Source organism: Dermochelys coriacea, chromosome 15, assembly GCF_009764565.3.
Source record: "Dermochelys coriacea isolate rDerCor1 chromosome 15, rDerCor1.pri.v4, whole genome shotgun sequence".
In the NCBI taxonomy this organism is placed as follows: domain Eukaryota; kingdom Metazoa; phylum Chordata; order Testudines; family Dermochelyidae; genus Dermochelys; species Dermochelys coriacea.
The window spans coordinates 27,511,595-27,536,955 of record NC_050082.1 but is presented as its reverse complement, the minus strand read 5'-3'; the positions used below and the strand labels follow the sequence as shown (position 1 = coordinate 27,536,955).

Below are 25,361 nucleotides of genomic sequence, written 5' to 3'. Positions count from 1 at the left end.
AATTTTATTCAAAATTCTGCTGTAACCAGAAAAAATAGTGTTTCTTAAAAAGCAAACATGCCAAAGTTCTGAATGACTTCAGTGGGAGTTTTCACCACACACACACACACAGAATTTGTTCCTGCGCGCGCGCGCACACACACAGAGTTTGTTTCTGCACAGTGACGCCCATGACACTATGAGCATTCAGGAGTGGTTCTATTGGAGTAATTGGGGAATTATTTGTGGGACTGAGCCTTTTCCTTGCAGTTCTGTGGTGTCCCTTCACTTCTGTTGATTTTAGTGGCAAAACCTCTCCTCACTCTTGTTCAAGTTGTTACAATCTGAGATATACATTAGAGCCCAAAATATCTATCACCCTAAAGAGGTTTATTCTTCCTGTATAAACATGCACAGCTACCATTGAAGCAATGTAAGTTAAACATGAGCGTCAAGGGAAGATAGACCTCCACAGAATGAACTTTAGGGCATGGCTGTACTTGTAGATGTAGTGCACCGGGAGTTAACCCAGTGCTCAGAGAGCGAAGTAGAGAAAGCGCTGCAGTGTGTTCACACTGTCAGATTCAAGTGCACTGGCGTGGCCACATTAGCAGCTCTTGCAATGCCATAGAGCAATGCATTGTGGTAGCTATCTCAGCATGCAAGTGGCTGCAATGTGCTTTTCAAATGGGGTGGAGTGGAGTGTGACAGGGAGTGTGTCGTGTGTAAGTTAAGACAGCAGCAGATCCCCCCCTCTCCCCAGCCTCTCTCTCTCTCTCTCGCACTCCCAAGCATTCCACGGTAATGGTTGCTTTGTCCCAGAGCAGATAAGCATGCCAGCTGTCAGAAATGGAGCTTTGAAAGGGCACATCTGCATTCCTACAACCAATTCCAAATCAATGAGAAGAGTGGCCACTTGACTTAAGGGGATTATGGGACGTTTCCAGAGGCCAATCGCAGCGCAGTAATGCAACACCTCGTTCACACTGACGCTGGAGCGTTTCAGCCAAGGCACACAAAGTGTCATGCTTCTCACGGAGGTGGAGTACCAGGAGCGCTCCAGCTGCAGAGTCCAGGCGTTCTAAGTGCCTTGCCAGTGTGGACGGGTCATGAATTAGGGCGCCTGGGGCTGCTTTAATGCGCTCTAACTTGCAAGTGTAGCCAAGTCCTTAGTTTATATCTAAAATATCAGAATGAATAAGATTGGCTTGTTAGTAACATAAGTCCTATTACCTATTGTGTTGAACATTGTCCTTCTTTCCTTCTCCCCATGTCTGTCTTTGTTCATGCTCTGTGTCTAATTGTAAATACTCTCTGGGAAAATGTCTTTCTCTTAATCTCTGCCAAGCACCAGGCACGGTTAGGGGACTAAGTAATAACACTGCAGCAAATCCAAGTGACAGAATGGGCACATCAGCATCAATTGAAAGAGATGACTGGGACACTATTTGTAGTTCTCCCAGAATCTTTCTGACCCCTACCTTATTTAAACTTAAATTGAGAGAGGATTTCAGCAGAGTCACAAGCAGCTTGGTAGATGACTTCAGCAACTGGGAATCCTGCCACTCACCCCCTTGATCTTCTAAGCTATTGTGGTATATTTCTCAGGGATGGGAGTTAGATAAAAAGTCCTGGATCAGTCAAAGGCTCTTAACGAAATCTATGTAAACTACATATGGGCATTGCCCGTATTAGGGATCCCTCTGTTGCTAACATCGGCTCAGCTCCCCCAGAGGTGGAAATGTCAGTAGCCCTACTATAGACAGGCTGCTGCCAACACTTTAAGCCCCATGTTATCTAACTTGTTCAGAGCAGGTATAATCATCGTGATGTTAAAGCCATTTTTAGCTAGGAGAAAATGATGGTAACATTGCAAGTGTAATTTTAAAAAAGACTCATTTTAATTCCTAAAGTACTGAACAGGTTTAATTCTAACTTACCTTGTCTTGAGAAAGTTAATTCCTTGGAAAGAGTTGTATGGTTGTTAGTGATAAATATGATTTTTAATAAATAACAATAGGATTTAATTTCTACTTGGGGCTCGATGTTAGTAAGGCGTGAAGCATTCTGGCCACAATCCAGCAAAACAGTTGAAGACATAGTTAACTTTAAGCCTGTGTGTAGTCCCATTGACTTTTTTGGTATTTCCTGCCTTCTCAGGATCCGAATGTGTACCATCTTGAGGAGTGAGCCCTCTAACTTCAAATTTCAATGCCATTTTATTTATGGAGTTGGTACCAACACCTCTATAATCTCATTTTGTCCCAGTTTCTGAAAATGGATACAAGACTTGCTATTTTCTTGAGGTGACTAAGTGCATTGCAAAATTTAACACTTTTGTTTCTTTTCCAGTTTGTCAGTCAGTTGCTGGGAATCGTTCCTTTGTCAGCACCAGAAGAGGGTAAACTTGCACTACCAGCTGACATCAAAGCTTTGCAACAACACTTGTGTGTGGTTCAGTTAACAAGATTGCTTGGTCTCTATCACACCATTGACAAAAAACAAAAGCTGAGTGTAGTCCGGGAGTTGATGTTAAGATACCAGCATGGATTGGAGTTTGGTAAGAAAATCTTGAAACTAGTGCATTGCAGTTAATTCATATTTAGACTTTTTTATGGGCCAAATTTCCAAAAGCTTGTCACTTTTTGTAAGCATTTTCAATTTTACCAAAACGAAAGTAGTAGTTGTATTTGTATTTGGTTGAAAAGCTCTTTGTCTTTAAACAATCCTCTGTGGAGTCTGTAACCCTAGTCCCTGCAGTACTTAGCTAATATAGAAGAGCCTGGAAGTGAAACTCACTGGAACTAAAAGTGAAATGGACCCATTCCCTGTCCACTTTGGGGGAACTGCAAAAAGCATAAATGAGAAGGAACACGTTGACAATTCGTTCACTTTTTATAATCTGACATTAGTAGCAGATGTGAGGAAATTTGGGATTTCAAAAATAATTAACTTACCCTTTAGAAATGTAATCTGGTGGGCTGAAAGGCTGCCAATTTACATAACTATGTGAGAAATGATTGGCCCTGTTTATTGCATGTAACGATTTTGATTATACGTGTACTGTGCGGGGTGACGCTTTTTTTTCCTCAATAGGGAAATCTTGTTTGAAAACTGAATTGCAGTTTTCAGATTATTACTGTCTGCTTGCAGTTCACCTGCTTCTGGATATGTGGCTAGAGGCAGGTAAGTCCCTTCAGTCTTACTCTTCTTAAAACCTATATGAATATTTTTCTATTTCTACATGTGTGTTCTGCATCCCTTGAACAGGAGGGTTGAACCTTGCATCCTTCAAATCTCAGTTGTAGTTGCTGCTTATTGGGCAGAAGGTGTCACTGTTGAGTCACTCAACTTTAGTCTGTTGTTTCCGAGTGTAGCCAGGGTCCATCTCCTTGAGGCTTAACTCACTTCTTTTACAAACAGTGCTTAAATTGCTTAACTCAGATGTTAGTTATTTAAGGCTATAACAAAGATGTGTATCTAATTATTACTATTGATTATTTGTATTACATTAGCTCAGTGCTGTTCTGATCTATAGTCCCTGCCCCAAAGAGCTTACAAGCTAAAGACAAAAAACAAAGTTTGGGAGCAAGGATACAATGTTACAAGTGAAGGGCTGAGTGTGTGGGGGGGGGATGACTGAATGGTCAGCATGTGGTTTGTTAGTTCTGTGGGTTTGGGATTTTTTCTGCATAAACTATCCCCAGCTGTTTAAACTATCCTCTTCTGAGCTGGTGTTTCCTTACCCAAACCTCATTTGAAACCTGACATTTTTAAAGAATTTCAATTTTTAAGTCCCAGTAAAATCCTTGGAAGTCTGCCTCCTTACTTAGGACTTGACCCATACTTCCTCAGTCCAGCATCTCTCTGCATTCCTCTGCAGAAAATCTACCCCTTCCCTCTGCAGAACCTCCTCTTCACTTAAGAGAAATTCAAAAGTCCCTTCTGACATCAGACTACTGGCATTGCTGGGCTCCAGCAGCTGTAAAGATTTCACCCTTTGGTATTATTGATTGAGGGACCAGGGCCACGGAAATCTCCCCAAAGTCCTGGCTCCATAGTGGTTGAGGGTTAGGAAGCTCCTCCTACCCCCTGGTGGTGTGACTGCTACTGCCTCTCCTTTCTGGAGGAGGCTTGGTCCTTCACCCTGGGAAATTTCATGGAGGGCTCCAGCACACAAGGTTCTCCAGGGAGGATGGCAGGTGGAGCCACATGCCTCAAAATTCTTAGCTCTGTAGGGAGGCAGAGTGTACCTAGTTAGCCTCCCTCCCCCTGGTGCTTAAAGGCACCCTTAATCTTCTGATGTGGTTACGGTTTAAATGGTCCAGGAGTCATTTACCAGAGGGTCATTCTCTCACTGTTATACACTGCTGGTGTGTGGAGTGTGCACTCTGCGGTGGATGGTAGCAGAGTGTTCCCAGTGGAAAACCAGGCACCTGGAACTAGTTGCTTCTAGCAGGTGCCTGTTGCATCCAGATTGAATTGTAATAATGTATTTTTAAGGTACCTGCATGCCTTGTTTTGGTGCCGAGTGTAATACAATTGATTTAGACGTTCGTATCATTCAAAGTAGCTTTAAGTGAGGAGAGTAATGTGCAGGCAGCATGGGAAATGTGTCTGAGGAGCAATAAAAGAGGTTTTTCAACCCAGTGTAATTGTGCCAGTTTTAAACCCTGCTCTCTATTAAATACCCTGTTCACACCTAATGTCTGTGTGTGCTTGTCTCCTCATCACCAGGTGAAGAGATGGCCGTGTGGCAGTCCTTGACTTTATTAGAAGAAGGATTAACCCACAGTCCTTCTAATGCTCAGTTCAAATTGCTGCTCATTCGAATTTACTGCATGCTTGGTGCATTTGAACCTGTTGTGGAGCTTTATTCCAGCCTTGATGCTAAGCACATACAGCACGACACCATCGGGTGGGTAGTATATACTCAGAATAATTGGTCACACTGGCTCTCCGCTAACCAGGCTCAACATTTTTAAATGTTCTATTTTCAGTTTCCTTTAGAATTACAAACCAGTAATATGTTGTTAAAAGGATCACTCCATGCTGGTAGGATCAGCTCAGGCCTTCCACCTTATGCAATGGATAAAATGAGTACCATGCAGTTCACGCTGGGGAGGGGAAGAGAGATCTGTTAGATGAGATCTTAAAAACCAAGATTGTGTCTTTTGGTGGACAGTGAAGATCCCATGGAGTTTTTAATAAAGTGGGGGATTTAGCCTGGCACCCTCAGATCAGATTTCACCTATTGTCCCTATGGTTTTGCAGGTTGTTTTGCCACTTGGGTGCTGCCTTCAGCTCCCGAGGGAGACATGTTTCTGTGAGGCTTTATCAAAATAGCATGTGGGATTAAAGGTACTTCTGTAAATGTGAGTTAGTATTACATGTAAAACACAGACCTCAAATCTTTTTCAGCTCCACCGTTGTGTCCCTCAGTCCATGTCTAGTTCTGCCATTTGTTTCTTATGTGGTTTTATATTGATTACTTTTAAATCTTGGTACATCTGAATGAAGGGGACCTACTTACTGATTTCCTTCTTTGAAAATGCCTTTTGGATTTGTATACCTGGTATGGAGGCAAAGCTTAGCTCTGACATAAAGTGCTGGTCATGCAATCTTAAGACTGTGCTGTGGTAAAACACAGGTCTGGTCTACATTACAGACCTATATTGGTATAACTACATTGCTCAAAAAAATTCACACCCCCAAGCGACAACATTATACCGACTTAACACACACACAAGTGTAGACAGCGCTATGTCAGCCAGAGAGGTTCTCCCACCAACATAGCTACTGCCTCTCAGGGAGGTGGAATAACTAAGCTGACAGGCTTAGAGCATCTTCATTAAAGCAGTGCAGCTGTGCCAGTGCATTTTAAATGTAGACTTGTCCACAGATCACAAGTGCATGGAAGGGTCTTGAAGCTTTTTTTTGTGGATATCAACTTAAAAATGCTTTTGCCCCTTGGATCAGATAGGAGGAGCTCTGTGTCATGCAGATCATGGTTAGGCGAAATTAGAATTTAATAATAATAATAAAGAGGAACCTTTACGTTTTAAAAAAAAGAGATGAACATTGTCAAATTCCCATTACCTTGAAACTCCCTTGAGAATTGTATATGAAGACAGAAGCTGTGCTGTGATTCCCTGGTCAATGAGACCCATAATGAAATTCATCTTCTCAGGGTATTGTGTGACGGTGTATAATTCAAATGACTGTGTTGTATTTCAGTTACCTTCTGACACGCTATGCAGAGGCCCTGGGTCAATATGCTGCTGCATCCCAATCCTGCAATTTTGCACTCAGGTTTTTCCACTCCAACCAGAAAGATGTAAGTGACACTAATTTCTTTCATGACTTCTCCTAACAAAGCAGTTGTGTCCAAGATACTTCAAAAAGAACACGTATCCCATAGAAAGATTTATACAGGATTTGCTATGGCTGGATCACAATAGAAAAAATGGATCTATAACATAGCAGCTTGTTGTGGCTATAGTAAAGGTTTGTCTCAGCTTTTTGTTTTCTGTTCAGAACGGTTTGTAATTGCACCACAAAACTTCATTGCTTGCTGGAATTCTGCTTTTGACCTTTCATTTTCTAAAAGCCAATATATTATAAATATATTTCAAAAGTACTGCTATGGCCATTTTAGATGTAATCGCTAAAGAATAGTGATTTCTCTATTCCTATAACTAAAAAATAACATGGCCATGGTAGCATAAATTCATATTTAGCATTTTGGAAAGTCACATGGCAGCACATCGCAGTAGACTGGAGCAGGATAATTGATGTATGTAAATACTTAGGGAATAGGGTGAGGGTATGAAGAGAGGAAAAATTAAACTAACTTTATTGAAAACTGGCTTCAATAAAGCAGAACAGAACTAAAAATGAGCTGCAATACTTTGAAACAGTAAATAAAGATTAGGATTTGGGATTCTGCAGTGCTAGTGGAAACTTATTTCAACTGCCACCGCCAGGCCAGCAGAGTGAAAAGTGGTGTGACTTTCAGGAAAGTCTTCCTGATTTAAAGATGTCTCGCAGCCATAATGGGGTTCTTTGGAGTGGGGCTGATGAAAGAGCATGTGAACTCCCTGAAGAGCATTTGATACTTCTTAAAATGCACATGCACATGGCTGGGCCTCCAGAGAAATTCAGTTGCTTGTTTGTGACTGTTAACACTTTTTAATTATTATTGTCATGACACTTTTATTTGTGAAATACATTTCCTGGAAGAATCTTGGTGTAGCCATGGGAAAAATATCAGTGTTCCACAATTGCATTATCAGGGTTTTTTTTGTTTGTTTAAACATAACTAGATATAGAAGTACCAATATTTAGGCTCATTTCTTTGGTTTTGGGGTGAGTATTTATTAGGCAATTAGGAATAGAAGAAATTGCTCTAATCCAGGGGCAGGCAAATTTTTTGGCCTGAGGGCCACATCGGGTTTCCAAAATTTATGGAGGGCCGGTTAGAGGAGGCTGTGTCTCCCCAAACAGCCAGGCGTGGCCTGGTCCCTGCCTCCTATCTGACCCCCCTGCTTCTCGCCCCCTGACACCTCCCCCCGGGACTCCTACCCAATCAACCACCCCCAGACCCCTCACTCCTGACTGCCCCCCTGCTGCCCCATCCAACCCCCCCCTTCCTGACTGCCCCCCCGGGACCACTGCCTCCATTCAACCTCCCTGTTCTCCGCCCTCTAACCCCCTCCCCAGATCCCTATCCACACCCCCACCCCCTGACCACAACCCCGAACTCCCTTGCCCTCTATCCAACCCTCCCTGCCCCCTTACCGTGCTGCCTGGAGCACTGGTGGCTGGTGGCGCTACAGCCGTGCCACCCAGAGCACCGGGTCAAGTCGCGGCTCTGCAACTGCGCTGCCCGCCGCCCAGAGCATTGCACCGGCGACACAGTGAGCTGAGACTGCGGGGGAGGAGCCGGGGGCGAGCCTCCCGGGCCAGGAGCTCAAGGGCCAGGCAGGAGGGTCCCGCGGGTTGGATGTGGCCTGTGGGCCATAGTTTGCCCAGCTCTCTTCTAATCTGTAACAGTTGTTACATTGTATATATTGTATTGTATATACAGTGTTGCTCCCCACGATGAATTCAGGAGGTACATTTTTGTACCACGGAATGAATTTTAATACCTAGCACTTACATGGTAATGCTTTACCAACACTGATCACAACATCCCTGAGAGGTAGGTAATAGAGAATTATCCCCATTTTACTGATGTGAGGAAACTGAGGTCCAGAATGACTGACATTGCCACACTTCTAGTCATTGTCTGAGTTGGGATTAGAATTTAGGAATTCTTGGCTCCCAGTGGGTGGTTTAAAATTCACTTTGTCCTTCTAACATCAAATAAAAATGTAAATGTTATCTGTACTGTGTAGAAATGCGTGTATGATACATACAATGCAGTCATTACATAGATGAATCTCCTTGGTCTGTCAATAGCGTTCTTTCAATGTGTAAGGTTTCTGTAATGCTTTAACTGTCTTCTAAGGGTGGAAATCAAGGTGTTGATCTTATTTGCAAAATGTGGCTGCAACTGATATGAAAATGATCTTGTGCCAATGGGGCAGAGAACCCCACTTGTGCAGCAGACATGCTGGATAGATGACATCTTAGCTTTCTCATATGTTAGCTTTACTTGCCTGTTTTTTTGTTTTACTCTGCTGAACTTATTTATCAAGATGGTTGGGACTGTGTGTGATGGGTGCACTCTCATTATACTGAAACAAAATTATGGATAAAAACGTTTATTTTTTTGATAGCAGAGTCTTGGATTTATCAACGTAGTGGCTTTTCTTTTTGTTTCATTGAGAACTGATTTGCTTTTGTTAAGCCATGTTTGATCTGTTTCCAAGTAATTCAGTGGAAGAGACTGCAAATCAGGACAAAGTGACTTTCATTGATGATAAGTTTGACAGCAACATGCCAAGAAGAAAAAATAAAGATTTGGAGAAAACACCTAATGGACATAATTCTCTTGACTGAGCTCACTAAAGACTGTAAAGCAGCAAGAAGTCATACTGATTGGGAAAACAGCTCAGATTGAACTAACATCAGGCTGCATTACTGCCTCTGGGCACCAATTTAGGATAAGGTTGTTCTGGTTAGTATGAATTATAAAAACGCTTGGGATGGAGAAGACCGTATTACCCTTTTCAGTAGCTCAGGGGGACATAGCCACATAAAGATCTATTGAATCGCATTCCATGTGGTACTAGGACACTCTAGGCAGGAGGCACGCTATTCAGAAACTGGTGCGTCAGTTCAGTTTTCAGAATACTTTGTGGAATACTTCTTATCTGGATTAGTGTACTGGTTTACTGTCTCATCTCAAAGAATTGGAATCAAAGTGGGAAAAAGATGCATTTGGACTATCCCCATCTTCCTACTATTAGTCTGAAGACACAGTTTTGAAGACCTACACCCGTCATTTTTCTTCTCATGGATACAGCATTTCAGACAAGTCATTAAAGGTGCCTGAGTAGTAGTGTCCTTGATTTCCGAAAGACAAGCATTGATTTACTCTATCGTCTGACCTGAACAATTTCCAGTAGTCACCAGTTTTAGGTTTGTTTAATGGAAACTACACAACTGTGAACATTACCAGCTTGCCTGTAGTATTGATCTTTAAATCCTGTCTGTTTTGCAAATTGCAAGAGAGAGAGGTTCATTTCCAGAGTTTTGTTTGAATAGGACGATGTCATGTCAACAATGGAAAAATAGGGCTTCTAACAGAGATCACGCCTCAACTGTCATTAGTTCAAAATCTGCCTGCAGTTTTCATTCCCTCCTGCTGTTCAGTTAGGGGGTTGCCTCTTCATCCTACTAACAGTTCTGACATCAGCTTCCCGGATCCCCTTCTAGTTCCACAGCAACATCTAACTGCAACGTTAAAGGAGGACTATTCTCTAAAAGTTACCTTTTTAGCTGGGTTAAGATACTGCCTGATGCTTGTTCCTTGCTTTTTAGATTCTTGTTTAAAAGGCTTGAAATTTCACCAAAACATGTCTCCACCATACTGTCCAAATACAAAACACACTAAACATGCCCTGTAGTGTTTTGTTCATGGGACTTTGCCTGAAACAGTACATTTGGGGTTTAAATTGAGTGATCTCACATAAAAGTGCAGTTGTTCTTAGTGAACAGTACTGATCATCTTAAACTAATGCATTTTTCAGCTTCCTTGCTGAATGTATGCCCCATGGTAAGAGGAATTAAACCCCTGGCAAGGTAACCAGCATTAAGGAATCCTGTAGGGTGCACTATTCAACAGTCTTGAATATTCCTGTTCTGAGAGAGACCACAAAGGGCAGACAGGAGAAAAAGAGGCAGTATTACTGTACTTGACCAAAACTAAAAAGGCAACTTCATCCTTTTCAAGAGAGTCCTTCTTTAAATCTGCAGAATCACAAGTAATCTCTTTAATTTTCTTGTGTCCGTCCGTCTTTAATTTCTCCAGATACTGCAGGCAAACAGAGCACCGAGGTGTTCCATGGGGATTTAAAAGCCGCGTCGATGCAGTTGAATTAGCGCCCATGGCGCAATCCCGCAGCCTGAAATGAATTCTGCAAGGCTGTTTATCAGAGGGTATGTTGTTGAATATTGGCATATTTTTCATATTATGCAAATAACCAAATTGCCTGGTAAAAAGACAGGGAGAGAACTGGCTAAACGGACATTCCCTGTTTTTGGCAAACATACGGTGACATTTGGCTGTGTTAAGTACAAGGTTCTAGTCTCTCAAGCTCTTCAGACCAGATTGAATCAGTTTGTATAATGTATTATAGACACACACTGGTGACTTGATCTGGTGTATGTCAGGTGTGAGTTCATCCCATAATCTTTCATTTGTGGTTTTCATTCTGATTTTCCAGAATTTCTCATTGATAGATACTTTACCAGAATTACTCTATCTTGTCTTGGTGCATGAATTGCTTCCTATGTCTTTATATTTTGATATTTACATCAAAATAAATGCTCGTTTTGGGCTCCCTATTCATATAGATCTCGTCATGGGGAACGCTTGGATGGTCCCGAAATCTTGGTTTAAAGCTTTTACTGTTGCATTTCATTGGAGAGGGGAGGCAAACTAATACATGAATTCTGATGTTTCCTTTGGGATTTAGATTGTATTGAGATGTAATGTGTACACGCCGCATGGTGTTATCCTGTGATGCTGTATTCAAAACCTAATAAAAATGAGAAGCAAAAGTGTAGCATGAGTAATTTTTTAAACCTATGTGAAAGTAACACACAATGGCACATGCCCAAATCAGATGCAGGAAAATCTGGGGTAGATTTATTTTCATTATAATGGATTTTCTCAATGAAACGGTTGTATTTTGTTCGAGATGCCCCCACTTTCTATAGCGTGCATAACAAGATCTCAAGAAAAGAGGAAGCTTCCACAATTCAAAAAAAAAAGTTGTCTTTCAGTTTTAGGGGTGGCACCAATTGAGGTTTCTTAGTGTTGGCTCATTTATTTAATAAAGAAATTTGTAGCTTGCTAGACACACTATCCCAGGGTACAGTCTGCTTTTGCTAAAGGAAAGCAGCAAAGTTTACACTGCTCTCTGTGTCTGGGAGGCTTGAGCAAGCAGAACTGCACATTTCTCCCAGGTGATAAGTGCTTGCTAAACTCTACACCTTCAGATTTGGCTGTAACCATGTTAAGACTCGAGTTGTTTTTACTGTATCATGGCAACTAATACAGTGATGATGTGTGTTCTTTCCTAGACCTCAGAATATATTATTCAAGCCTACAAGTATGGTGCATTTGAGAAGATCCCAGAATTCATTGCTTTTAGGAACCGGCTGAATGCCTCACTTCACTTTGCACAAGTCCGCACTGAACGGATGTTGTTAGACCTCTTACTTGAAGCAAATATGTAAGTATGGCAGAGACAAAAGTACAGCAACTCAAACAGTAAACCAGTCAGGGATGCTGCATGGGAAGGACAGCCTTTCCTGAATGAGTGCTTCTTGTCTATCTGTTACAATTCATCAGAGTTGCTTTCCTTGTAAGCCTTAGGCCTGATCTACACTAGAAAATTAGGCTGGTTTAACTGTATCACTCAGGTGTGTGAAAAATCCACACCCTTGAGCAGCATAGTTAAGACAATCTAAGTCCCTGCATAGGCAGGGCTAGGTGGACAGAAGAATTCTTCCATTAATCTAGCTACCGCTTCTCGGGGAGGTGGGTTGCACTATACTTGTGCTGCTGTAGCATTATAAGTGTAGACAAGCCCTCAGTTTCTCCATTTGTAAAATGTGTTATACTACTAGGGTACCTCAGAGGGATGTTGGGAGGTTTAATGTTTGAGGTGCTCTGCTGGAATGTACTATTGAAGTACAACAAGGATTCATTTATTATAATAAAAACTTTATTCAATACTTCTAATCCCTCCGATAACATTTATTACCTTCAGTACAAGCTCCAATTAGTCCATGTTAGTTGCTAGTTTGCGGTCCCTACCAGCATTATCTCTTTAACACTAGTAGATAGGTTTGACTTTTATATATGGTAGCTAACGGTTATGTGCTCTGTAGAGAATATAGACTATATCAGTGGGTTGGGCTTTCACCTCAACTATTAAACATTTGGTTTAACGATACTAATATTTATGTGCTAGATCAACCAGTTTAGAAGAAAGTATAAAGTCCATGAGTCTGAGTCCAGAGGAAGATGATATTCTGTGGAAAGATTTGCATGATAACAGAGACCTAACGGTCTTATTTAATTGGGATCCTAAAGACAGGTGAGTACAAAGGCCCAGAACTGCAGGGGTCAGTATTTCAGAAATGTGTTTTAGAGAGAAAATCATTTCCAAATAAATTCCAAGTGTCACTTAAATATTTTTTAGGCTGGCTAACTGGGCACATTTAACAAGAGCACCATTTACAATGTCTAACAATGCTCTCATCTATCTTATTCACATTAATACCATTCCCTGAATTTCCAGTCATTCCCACCTCTCCACATGTGATTCCAAAGCTTTGCACCAGAGTAGGATAAAGGACATTCATGGAAGTTTGCTGCTGTTATAAATATAAAATATTTGTCTAAAAACCTGTGGTGCCTTTCTCTAGGGACATTTCTGAGGAGCATAGGAAACTGTCATTGGAGGAAGAAACCATCTGGTTGCAAATCCGATCTTTAACTTTAAGGCTAGTAAGCGGACTCCCAACTCTTAGTCATACTGTTCACCCAAAGAACTCTGAAAAGACTGCTGAGAATGGTGTCTCATCCAAAATTGATACGATACGGTCTCTGCTTCAACAACTGGAAGTGGCAGTGGATTCAGGGAAGCGGTTTCTTGAGCAGAAAATTCAGGTACCCACTAAGAAAAAGTGATCCCAGAATCTTTAATGACCATGAATGCAAGCACAGAAACTCAGTGCATCTTGTAATGTTCTGCAGGCTGCAAAACTCACTTAACTGATCCTGAGTTTGTAGCTTTTGAAATCTGAGATGTGCCAAAGAACAACACTATTTTCTGTTTAAGGAAAAGCTGCAACATCTCTCTTTTTCTTTGCTTGTTGCCTAGTATCCTGTCCTTGGCCCTCCTCCTACCCGAATGGCTGGCTTCTTCAGTAATGGCAGCTGTCAGTGCCAGAGTAGCTTGTTTTATCTTGTTAGTGATATTTATGAACTAGATACCAATGGCTTAGGTAAGTGTTTGGGTTGTGGGGAGGTTAAACCAATTTGTGTTGGGTGTCGCATGGGGTGGAGGTATCTATACAGCTTCAAAATGGCTTTGCATTTAGTTAATAAATTATATTAATGAGTCAGAAACAAATTGATCAATTATGTGTAAATATTTTGAATGATACTTTGTTATGAAGAAAATCACAGCTTTATTTAGTATTATGTGCTTGATTTTAAGTTTTTCTGAATTTTCTTACAATGATATTAATGTACCAGTCATTCACACTTGAAGCATCCATACAGTGCATATTTTTGTGGGTTTTTTTAAAAGAAATTGTTTTGTTCTTTTGAAGCAGAAAAACCATTATTTAGAAAATATTTATTTGTAACCTTTTTTTTTTTTCAGAAGATTCAACAGAAATCCAAGAGAGGATAGGGAATTGTTTTAAATCTTTACTAGAACAATTAACAGGTAAGTAATAGTTTTGGAATAAACATTTATAGCCAAGGCAAACAGTGATTTAAAAATGAATGCTGGGACTCACTTAGGCTCCTTTGATAATATCCTTAAATCGCTGGAGGCTGAGAATGCTATTATGTCCTATTGTTTCACTGCCATCCCCCACTCCCAAAAAAAAAAAAAATAGAACCATGGCTTTATACCAGTCACACGCTGGACTTGTACTTTGTTGGTTTGTGGTGATATAAGAATAATCCAAATGATTTATCTGCTGTTTAGAAATATTCTTTCCTCATTCCAGACATTAAGGTAATTTTGAAGCAAAAAGTCAGTCATTACAGATCTAGATTTCATTTTTAAGCACAGAATGGTTTTGTTCTACTACCCAACACCCTATACAGCAGCAAAGCCAAATGCTCTGGCACTTGTGTGTGCGTGTGGTTATAATCTAACATTTGTGTAAAGGGGAAAAGAAAGCCCTAAAATGATTTTAATGAAATTTGTCAATTTGTAATGGCCAAAAGTTACCAACGTATGATTGCTGCCTGGTATTATGTGAAATGGTTTTGAACTGAGTCCAGTTCCCAGCATACAGGTCTGTATATCACACAAACCACCATGGCACTAACTGGCAACCTTGTTGGCAGCCCTAGCAGAGGGAGCAAGGAGTGAATGAACCTTCCCTTCAGGTCAAGGTTAAGGCATTCTGGTGAGATGCGGTTGGGAAGTTGGTACTGCCTCTGCTGTATCAGATTTGTGCATGATAGGGAACTGTGTTCCCTGGGTCTGTCAGTCCAGCACCCTTCAGAAGCACTAAAATCCCACACACAAGGTTTAAACTAATCCTCTAACTGAGTAAAAGCACTTAACAAGCTTAAAGGTAAACTTCTCTCTGTAAAGAGAACTGCCTGCATAATAAAAGGAAAAACACCAAGCCACCAGAATATCAGTAAGGGGAAGAGAGCTGGATTTCTCTCACTGACGTTAGTGAGAATGTTGTGAAAATGCAGTAAGAGATTCTTAATCAGTCAGAAAAGGACAGTCATGTAAAACTGGCCTTTTACTGTTCTTAACCTTCCTTATATTCTCCCTCATCTCCACCTGTAGCTAGCTTTCTTCCTGTAAGCAGACTGCCTGGGGTTTGATTTAAACCAGTTTATTATTAAAAGCCTGCAGGTGAAGCTGTTTGCTGGTAAATGTTGGGTTATCTGACTTCCTACTCCATTTCTGGCTGTACTGATGTGAAAGGTGCACGTAATTACAAATGCACAAGACAATAGAAAAAAATCCCATACCAAGTTTTTGACAAAGGCTTTGCATTACAGATTCATTCAGAAATTATTTTAAAACTGTATCCACTCTAGAAGTAGTCTTTGGTTAACTGTATCCTGTCATACACTAATTTGAAATCGGTCTTTGTAGCTTCATGTCGTATAAGATGTGTACCACATAAAAATATGTAAGCACTATGTTGATCCTTATTCTGAACATAAGAATTGTCTTCCTTTTTCCAGATTTGTTCAATAAATGTAAAGGTGACTTGATGGAAGTCAGAGATGGCATCTTGAAAACTCATCCTAACATTTTAGAAAACTTAGTCTTCTTTGTTGAGGTGAGCGTTTTTCATTTACTGCAGTTCTTGGTTGCTTTGGAAATTCCTGCTGTTCTAATTTAATTGTTCTCTTTTACAACCATCCAAATTGCAAGATGAAATCTGTATCCTGCTCCCTTCTGAGTTTTCCCATATGGCTCCCTGAACCCTGCCTTTTCACATTGAGCTTTATACAAATAATCATGATGACGATGATGATAAAAAGAAAAGGAGTACTTGTGGCACCTTAGAGACTAACAAATTTATTTGAGCATAAGCTTTCGTGAGCTACAGCTCACTTCATTGTAGCTCACGAAAGCTTATGCTCAAATAAATTTGTTAGTCTCTAAGGTGCCACAAGTACTCCTTTTATTTTTGCGAATACAGACCAACACGGCTGCTACTCTGATGATGATGATGATGATTGATGATGCAAAAATAAAACCCGACTTCCAGACTTGGAATTAAAACAGGAGTATGTTGAGATTCCTAAAGTTTTGTTTCTTGAAGGGGCCTGGTGTAATTTTTGGGAAATGAGATACAGATAAAGATAATGGTAAAATATTTTAGAATTGACTGTGCTCAGGACTTTAGCATAATAAATGAAGTGCACAGATCCCAATTTTTTATGTACAACTATGGAAGTCTCCATATCTCCATTCCCTTCATATCCCAGTTACTGTATTGTAAGTCTTTGATAAAGGACACACTTTTGAACTTAAAAATGGCTCCAGTAGTATTAATTCTGTTTGTACCATACTTGTACATCTGTTTTTCTTCCTTTCAGACAATGTCCATCACCCTATGGGTGTCAAGTTACTGTGATAGTGTCCTGCGACCCTTCAAATCAAGCTTACAGAAAAAGAAAAAGAAAAAAAAAGAAACCAGTGTAGTTATGGTAGGCAACTAACTCAATGGAGACATGAGTTCTAATCTTATGATGCTTCCCTGAAGAGAGTGGGTGCAATTTTCAAAGCACTGAAGTCCTACTTTCAAAAGTGGCTAAGAGCTTAGCCTCCATTAAGGGGCTCTCCTAAGTCACTTTTGAAAGTGGGACTTCTACGTCGCTTATGTGCTTTTGAAAATTAATGGGAAAATGCAACATTATGGAATATACCATAACCAACACTGCTGAGTGTCTGCATTAGCCTGTTGGATAGAGTTAGTATGATTTCTATTTTTTATATAACCATCTTAAGTCCAAGGTTGGTGTGATTTCCAAACTGTTCCCGCAAAAAAAAGTTTTTCAAGATAAAGGCTTCTAAAATGAGGATACTATCAAGTTACATAACATTTTTCATCTTCAGAGGGGGGTTTGTTTTGTTTTGTTTTTTACAAACATTAACTACTAAATGAAATGTCATTTTGAATAGTGCTAGTTGGGAATTTTTCAATTAATTTTTTTTCGTTGGAAAATGCCAGTTGGTCTAAACTGAAACTTGTCATGGAAATGTATCTATTTCGATGAAACTTTCATCAAGAAGGTTTCTTAGATCCAGGCTGGAATCGGGCTGAGCAAGGATTTGAACCTGGCTTCCCACATCCCAGGTGCATGCCTTAACTATTGGGCAATAGAGTCAGACTTTCTCTGGCCAAATGACTGTTTGTTTATTTATACCAAGTGGAACAGCTCCAACAGGAATGATTGAGCTGCTGACTGGCTCTGTGGCTTGGTGGTTAGGGCATGCATCAAGGATGTGGGAGACCTAAGTTCAAGGCCCAAACCTGAGTCTCCCAGGTACATGCCTTAACTACTGGGCTTATAGAGTCAGTTTCATTACATAGCAGAATAAAAACAAATTCTAAGAGCTCAGTTTTTCACACAATGGAAATGCTTGCCAACCAGCCAGCCCGCCCTACTTTTTAAGCTATATTTGACTAGCACATTTGTGGGTTTGACAAATGAATCATTTTATTTTAAAATAGTGACTTGAGTGTCATATACAAAAATATTTAAATGGTGTAAAAATGTGTTTTAATATCACTTCTTACTGTTTCCATAGCCTCCTGTATTTACCAGTTTTTTGGATTATGTTACTGAGCTACAGACATTAACTTCCAATGTTATAGATCATATCAAAGGGCTCGAAATAATTCTGACTGCACTTAAACTTGAAGAACTGTCCATAGATGACACTTTACTTTCACAGGTAAGAAACTGTACCTTATTTTATGTGATTTATTTTAAAAACAAAAAAATAAACCTAGAGAATATCTCTTGGCTAACTTCACCTTTTTCTTTGAATGTTACCTATTGAAAAAGTTTTATAGCCACTGATATGATTGACTCAGTTGTTTGCTATTAGCTAAAAAGAATAGTGTCACAATTGGTTGAAACTGACCCAGAGTGGTAGAGTTCTAGTTATAAAGTTCCTACCACGTGGAGTCCAGCATTGTAACTTTCCCTAAACTGATCATTTCTTGCTTATTTCCACAAATTAATTAATTTAAAAAATGCTACTGGAACCTTAGAATTGTAAACCTATGTATCTTTTTTTTTTTTTTTTTTTTTTAAAGTGAGTTGAGTATGTGGACAACAAAATGCCGTGTGAGGGACATTAATTTGTTGCCATGAAAATGAATGTTCTTATTTCAGTATAGAAAGACATGACATGACAACATCAAATAATAAAGGCCAGCAGAGTTGTGACAGAAAATCCTTGTGGTTCAATTATTTCTGACTAATAAAAGTTGCCAGGGAAATTACTGAATCCATATGAAAGAAAATGGCTCTCCCTTCTAACTCTTAGCTGTTTAGAGGGCATCAAGGACAGGAATCTATAGGTGCAAAACACGTCAGGCACAATATGTGTTAAGATGTGTATGAAAATTATTCCCAGTGAAGAAATCTTTTTGAAGCAGTGAATGCTGCTCTGATTAAATGAGGGAGAAGATGCCCTGAAGGACCAAGAGAATTACTCTCTGTTGGGAAATTATGCTCTCCTCACCTAAAATAGCTGGGGGCTGTTACAATTTTTAATTATAAGAATTGTATGAATTGATGTAAACATGTTTCTAGTGGGACTGAAGAGAAAAACCCAACTCTGTAGAACAGTACTGAGAAGCTGCTCAAAACACTGAATGGACAGCGTCTGTAGCCCCAAAACTCTCATTGACTCTGGAAAATAGGTGCGTAGCACAGTTACAGAATCAGATCTGTGCGGCTGTTGCTTTCAGACAAACTCTTATCAGCTTGTCTATCCCACCATAACTTTACATCCTTCTAGGAGCTTTACAGACTAATGAGAGGACAAGGTTCCCTGTAGTGTAACTACGGGGTTTGTTTAAAAGATACATCATGCCACTTAAAAATCACACTTCTGGGTTTGCGTTCAAGTGCTGCTTTAGTCATCTTTGGTCTGACTTGTAACTGAAAGATTAGAAAAATAAATTGTATTTTTCATTGTTGACTTTATGCATTTGATTGCAGTTTGTGTACAATTTCCCCCATTTCTGTTTGGTCTTTATTCTCTACTGTTGCTATGTGAAATTTAATATTTTAAATACGAAAATGTCACTGTAAATTTACAAAACCTGGTAGGGGGCAAATGAAACTCCTTAGATTTATTTTTTTCTTAATTGACTAAACTTCAAATTGTATTATCCCTTTAAATTTTCTTTGAAGTGTTTTCTAGAATTGCCTTAGCACTCCAAACCTTATTGTTTTTCTGGTTCTTTAATGATCTAGGAGTGGCACAAGTAAATTTTCTGCTAACTCATTCAGTCAGCAAATTTTACACATTTCCTTTATGTTCTGCCAAGCATTGAGGGAATTTGGAAATCAGAAATGTAGAGGCCTAAAGAAAACATAAGTTTCACATGCATTGATTTTATGGTACCCTGAAGAATGCATTGGCTGGGAGTTTTATGGGGTTTTCCTAGCTGCATACTATGTTTGCTAGGCTATTTGTTATTTATACTTTACTGGAAGAGTGTCAAACAGTGTGTATAAGCTGTATAACATTACTTGGGGCCAGAGTTTTAAAGGGGGGGGGTGTGCGCGCGCACATGCACGGCAGAGAATTGTGAATGCACGCAATTGCTGGTGCTTTTGAAAAGGTCATTGAAGTTTGTCCGCTGAATCAGACAAGAATTTGCTCTTTATGGAACATAACTAGTGATGCAGTAGCTGAGATGTAGCATCAACCCTTTAAATATGCACAAATATCATTGTACTCGGCATAGGAAAGTCAATGTCCATCTCATATTTTACCTTGGGGAATAATGTCAAGGAATGTTGTTCATAGGTGGGAATTAAAGAAGCTCTGAGAAGACAAAACTGCTCTCCGCCATTTAACGCATGCATGTTTGAAGAACTTGGAAAATAGGGGTTGTGAGGGTGTCTAGAATAGTAGACACTAATGGTACGTCTACACTACACGCTTCTTTCGGCAGCATATGGGGTGCATACGTGCATAGTTCCTCCTGGCATGGGTGTAAATAGCAGTGTAGCTGGTGAGGCACAGCTTAGGCAAGTAAAGACACTCCTGAAGGGTGTGGGTATGTATGAGCCTACATGGCTCTCTGCTTGGCCTTCGCTTCTACACTGCTATTTTTTTTGCAGTGTATTATCCCACTGCCTTCCTGCAGCTGGAGCCTTTCCCCTCCACAGGCAAAGACTCCGGCAGTGGGGAGGCAGTAGAGAGAGTCTCAGGCAGCTCTTCATGGCTGGAGCCTTTCCCCTTACTTCAGTGAAAGGCTCCGGCAGTGTGGAGCTGCTGAAGGCTTTTCCCGGTGCTGGAGTCTATCCCTGACATGTGGAGCTACAACTGCAGCATGGACACAGCTTGCTTTTCACTGCAGCATCTAGCTACACATACCCTACATGCCACCACCAGTGGAGTATTTTGGAGACATAGCTTTAGTCTTACGAAAATTTTGATTTCAGCCATTTGTTTTGTATTTAAGAGGCTTCCTGCTTTAATAAATTATTTCTGGATCAGAATGTCTGTCTTGTAACTGACTTGGGGTTAAGAGAAGCCATCTGTTGGCATTAAATTCATTATACAAGGATGTTTCCTGCAAGTGTCAAGAAATTTTGATGAGCTAATAATCCTGTGATAGGTAAAATTAACATTAACTTAAATTTTGAAAAAAATTACTGCTTGTGGGGCTTTTATTCTGGATTGACGAGCTTTCCTATCTTTGTAGTTAATTCAAACTATTACTGCAACCCTCTTATGATGTATTGAGACTTCAAACTGGACTTTTTTCTCCATTTCAATATTTGCCAAGAGAGGTTGTGGGGAATTTTACAGAGGAATTTAAAATATAAAATGTATTTTAGCCTGCAGGGTGAATGACTCTGTTTTATTGGTTTGCAGGAAGAAAAAAAGTTTACAAAGACTGTGCAAGGAAAGGTCCAGAGCAGTTACCAGCACTCAGTTCAGGAAATTGGGGAACTGCTGAAAAAGAGACTTGATACCATAAAAAAACTAAAGATTTAAGAAATGCACCTGAGGCATAAAGACTTCACAACAGAGTGACACCATAATCCCAGGCAGAAGCAACATCCAACATACCATCACTTTAATCCAGAACTTCCTCATAAATGCATGAAGGACTTTAATCATAAATATTTTTTTTAGATATTAAAGATATATTCAGCTGATTAAATTATTGTACATAAACCAGAAGCAGGGACCCTCCATCAGGGTTTGACCACTTTTTATACATGTTCATAAGCATATTGCAACAGGGAAAATTAAATTTTCTTCCCTTTTCGTCTCCAGAGACAACTGGAGATAATCCTTAGAAGCAGCAATAGAAATCCAGTATAAAGCATATATCTCAAAGGAGTTGTATTTTCATCACCGTACAGTGTTTATAGGTTTTATATGGTCCTTGCCTTAGAAAAGCAGAAATTGTAGATGCCCACATTCAACCTTAGAGCATATTGTGTGGCCTCCTCCACTGAAGCAGGTTAGTTCTGGAGCTGTCCATTCTATTGACAAGCCACATGGCCCTGCTGGAAAAAAAGACTTGATATCATGTGGGTCCAGCAAGGAGAGAGGACTTTATATTGGAAGCACATCTTTTATTTAGGCATATACTGCCTTCCGGTGATGCTCATCATTAACTGAAGACAGTCCGAGTAAGTCATGCTTAGTACCGATGCAGTTTCCTCTAAGATTGAACCCCAACAATTGTTGGAGGAAGTGGCTGGTGTTAGTTTACATACAGATTGTTTCTAGTGGAAAGGTGGTTCAAAAAATTACAAGCCTGATCAGTGTTTCAGCAAAAAGCTAGAGGCCATATACATAATATCTGCAGTGAAGTCTGACACCATTGACTCTGATCTCATGTCAGTTTCATGTAAAACAGTAAATCGTCATGATTTAAAAGGGGGTTGAAACTTTAAGACTAAGTACTTAAATAATTTGTAATGGAATTGAGTCCTATCAACTTTCTATGGCTCTAAGTTGGCAGAAGTAATTTTTGCTTCCAGTGTGGTATGAGGCTGAGAATTACTCATTTGTTTTGTAACTGTTTCCTTTTGTAACTGATCTTTTATGATTATCCAAGTATAGACACATTAGTCATTCTGGTAGAGAAATGTAATTGCATCATCTGATACCATAAAATCTGCATTTCTGTATTTTAATTTAAAGAGTAATACAGACACACTATAAAACGAATAGGCACAAATATGAACATGTTGCACCTAGGATGTGAGGGACACTTGAGACTTTTACAGATTTCTTATCTTCTGATTATAGAAAAGCAAGTATAATCTGAAATCTATATTTAAAGTTTTAAGAGAGCTGACAATCCTAGTGTTGTCATCTCTTCTGAATACATTTTGTTAGAAATGCTAGAATGTTGTCAAAAGTATTTTTTTAAAAGCCCTGTGTAAAATTTCAAGTTGCTGCTCTTGCTGGATTTAGTTTTACTTTGCCCCTTCCTAAAAGAGAAAGAGGACTTCCTACAAGTTGTTTGAATTGTGATGGATGTGCATATGATGTAGTTGCAGTGTCTGGTAAGTGCTTTGGGCCGGGGGAAAACAATACCAAAATGTATTAACTCTGTTTTATAGTGAAACACCTTTCCTGAGCAAACTATCTTATACGTTTGTATGGAAATACTTTTGGAAAGACAAGTGTGCTATTTACATTAAAACAAGACTCATGACTGAAGTTGATCATTTGAATTGAAAAGAGTCCCATCACTAAGATTGCACAGTAATTACAGTGGCACTGAGGTGAAGTCTGCACTAGGCTTTTTGGCTAAAATATTCACATCTTGCCAACACCAGTAGGACTCACTAGTGTCGACAGGGCTCCAGGCAAACACTGACACTTTTAAGTACCACGTTGCAGTCAGCTCTGAACAAGACCAGACAGTGCAGTAGTATATGCTGGAGCTCCCGACCATGGTTGCTACTACCAGCGGAGCAGAACTGTAGAAAATCTTAGTGAAGTAAGTTGAGACTACAAGCCTTAAAGCCTTGTGTACGCTAGAAAGCAGAACTTGCTAAACATGTTTTTCAGCATCAGTTCCCTTTGAACAAGATTGAAACCAGTGGGTTATACATCTGGCTGTGTTAATTTTAGACAGCTGGCTTGAGTTCTGAGAGTGGGTGGAACCAAGCATCAGTCACGCTTTCAGAAATGGCATTGAACATGCTTGTGTTCAGTCTGCACTAGCATTTAAACCTTTCTCAATACCAGTTCAGGAGGAATGTTCAGTTTTTCCCAGTGTACAGCTGTTTTCCCACTTCCACTTGCAGCCACCCAATTGACCCTAAGCCTAATGTCAAACTGTGATTCTTTTGTTACACAGTAGATGTTTCTATACTAATTCTGTAGCATGAAAATCAGATTCCAGCTCTTAAAACTCCAGGGTTTCTCTATAAAAGAGGCAACTAGATGGGTATGCAGAAATGGCTAATTACTGAGCCTTTGGGAATCTTTTCTCAATCCCTATAAATTGTGTACAGTTAAATATATATTTCTTACTAAAGTAAAGAGCATTTTTCCCCCTCCAACACATACACCTTCACTGGGATTTGATAGGAAATCCAGGGTATAACCCATTGCTGCTGTTATCCTTTTGGGGTTAAATGAACCATGTGTTTAGAAAAGCTACCAAGACTACTGTTTACAGACTGAAAATTATTGCTTTTATACTACTGGGATCATGAGCCAAGATCCTTCTACAGATTTCCTCCTCAACTGATTTCTTTGCTTTAAATCATTTGTCTGATGTGGATAAAGGTGAAGAGTTCTCCATCTACCTTTCTCTGCATAAAGAAAAATGTACAATGCCTACCTGTATTGCCCATTGTTTTTGTATCTTTTTAGCAGTTTTAACTGTTCAAAAATTGCATTTATATTTTGCAATCAGTATGTTAAATCATGATTTATTTTAACTTTCATTAATATAAAAGGGTTTTTTTTTTTGTTATATCTGCAGCCTTATCTGAACTTTCTCTTCCTGATTATTTGTTGTAATTTATGACTGTGGAAGTTATGTATGCTTCAGCCTTCTATGGAATTAAGTGACACAACCACAAGCGATCTGCTTTAAACTGGATGGGTTTATAATTTATATAAAAGTCAGTTTCGTTATAAATTAGCTTTGCTGCCTTTCATTTTCTGTCTGGATCTTTGAAAATAGTTGAAGTCCTTGTCTTCACCATTTTGCTTTATAATGTTAACCTCCCATCATACTCCAAGCCAGATCTCCCTTTATTGCGTGAAGGGGAGCAAAAGTTGCCTGAAAATAGAGCAATGGGGAGGGAAAACAAGCTTAACTGGAGTCCTCTGAAACAAAGCATTGTGCAAAATAAGGGAATGGCTTGCTGACAGGAGTGGAGTTGGGAAGCAGATATTCTGTGGCATGTTCATATGGCAGAGTGCTGAAGAAATTTTCATTGTCAGTTAATGCATTACTCACTTGCACCCCTCCCAAGTTTTTAAAAGACAAATGAAGGAAGAAGCAGGAACTTGCGGTATGTTTGGATGCAGTCAGTGAAATTATGGTAGAGTAGCCCTGGCAGTCAGGGATAGCTTGAACAACAATATGTGGCATCTGGGAGTCAGTATTGCTACCCCCCATACGGCTGGCAGTGCCCTGTCCACTCCAACTCCCAAGACACTGATAGAAGCAATATGTCCTTGTTTCCTCAAGCCATGTCTTGTGCTGCTTTCTCTCTTTCCTTACAGAGAAGATCATCTGGCCCTTGCACACTCAGAACGTAATCTTGAGTTTACTATCTCCATTTACCCTCTTAAATGTTATGTGAACACAGTGACGTTGAAAGTTGCCAGACTCTAGTTATTGTACCAGCAGCAGCAGCATGACAAGTTTCCCATAAACCCCATGCCTCTGGATGCAAGTCAACCCTGGTGTGGAGGGGAACAGATATGGCTAATTAGTTACTATCCTGGTGAATCATTTGCTCTGCTAAAAGAACATATTTGAGGTGACAGTTACACTTGTTAAACTTTTCTCCTTTCATTCATGTTTATAAATGTACCACTTGAAACTGAAACCTGTTTAACAGAAACTTCTGCACATTCATGCCTTGCTGACCTGCTGCCACTTGTTTTTGTTTTAAGTGCTACAATATTTGTTGATACGAACACAGAAATCTATGAGAATACATTAACAATACGCTTCCCTTTATCTTCCCCCCCCCTCCTTTTTTTGTGTGTGTG

The 25,361-nt window shown here is 39.8% G+C and overlaps 1 protein-coding gene across 1 annotated transcript in view; it reads left to right on the top strand.

The window, feature by feature from the left end:
• The window catches only part of NAA25 (N-alpha-acetyltransferase 25, NatB auxiliary subunit), a 44,866-nt gene extending 20,590 nt beyond the window's left edge, over positions 1-24,276 (top strand). Inside the window, exons 12-24 of the mRNA XM_038372932.2 lie at positions 2,332-2,539; positions 3,076-3,165; positions 4,717-4,897; positions 6,217-6,316; positions 11,737-11,888; positions 12,633-12,758; positions 13,090-13,333; positions 13,548-13,671; positions 14,055-14,120; positions 15,623-15,720; positions 16,487-16,597; positions 17,703-17,849; positions 21,024-24,276. Of these exons, the coding sequence (XP_038228860.1) occupies positions 2,332-2,539; positions 3,076-3,165; positions 4,717-4,897; positions 6,217-6,316; positions 11,737-11,888; positions 12,633-12,758; positions 13,090-13,333; positions 13,548-13,671; positions 14,055-14,120; positions 15,623-15,720; positions 16,487-16,597; positions 17,703-17,849; positions 21,024-21,146 (1,770 nt within the window). The 3' untranslated portion in view covers positions 21,147-24,276. The remainder of the gene's footprint in view (positions 1-2,331; positions 2,540-3,075; positions 3,166-4,716; positions 4,898-6,216; positions 6,317-11,736; positions 11,889-12,632; positions 12,759-13,089; positions 13,334-13,547; positions 13,672-14,054; positions 14,121-15,622; positions 15,721-16,486; positions 16,598-17,702; positions 17,850-21,023) is intronic.
• The last annotated feature ends 1,085 nt before the right edge of the window (positions 24,277-25,361 follow it).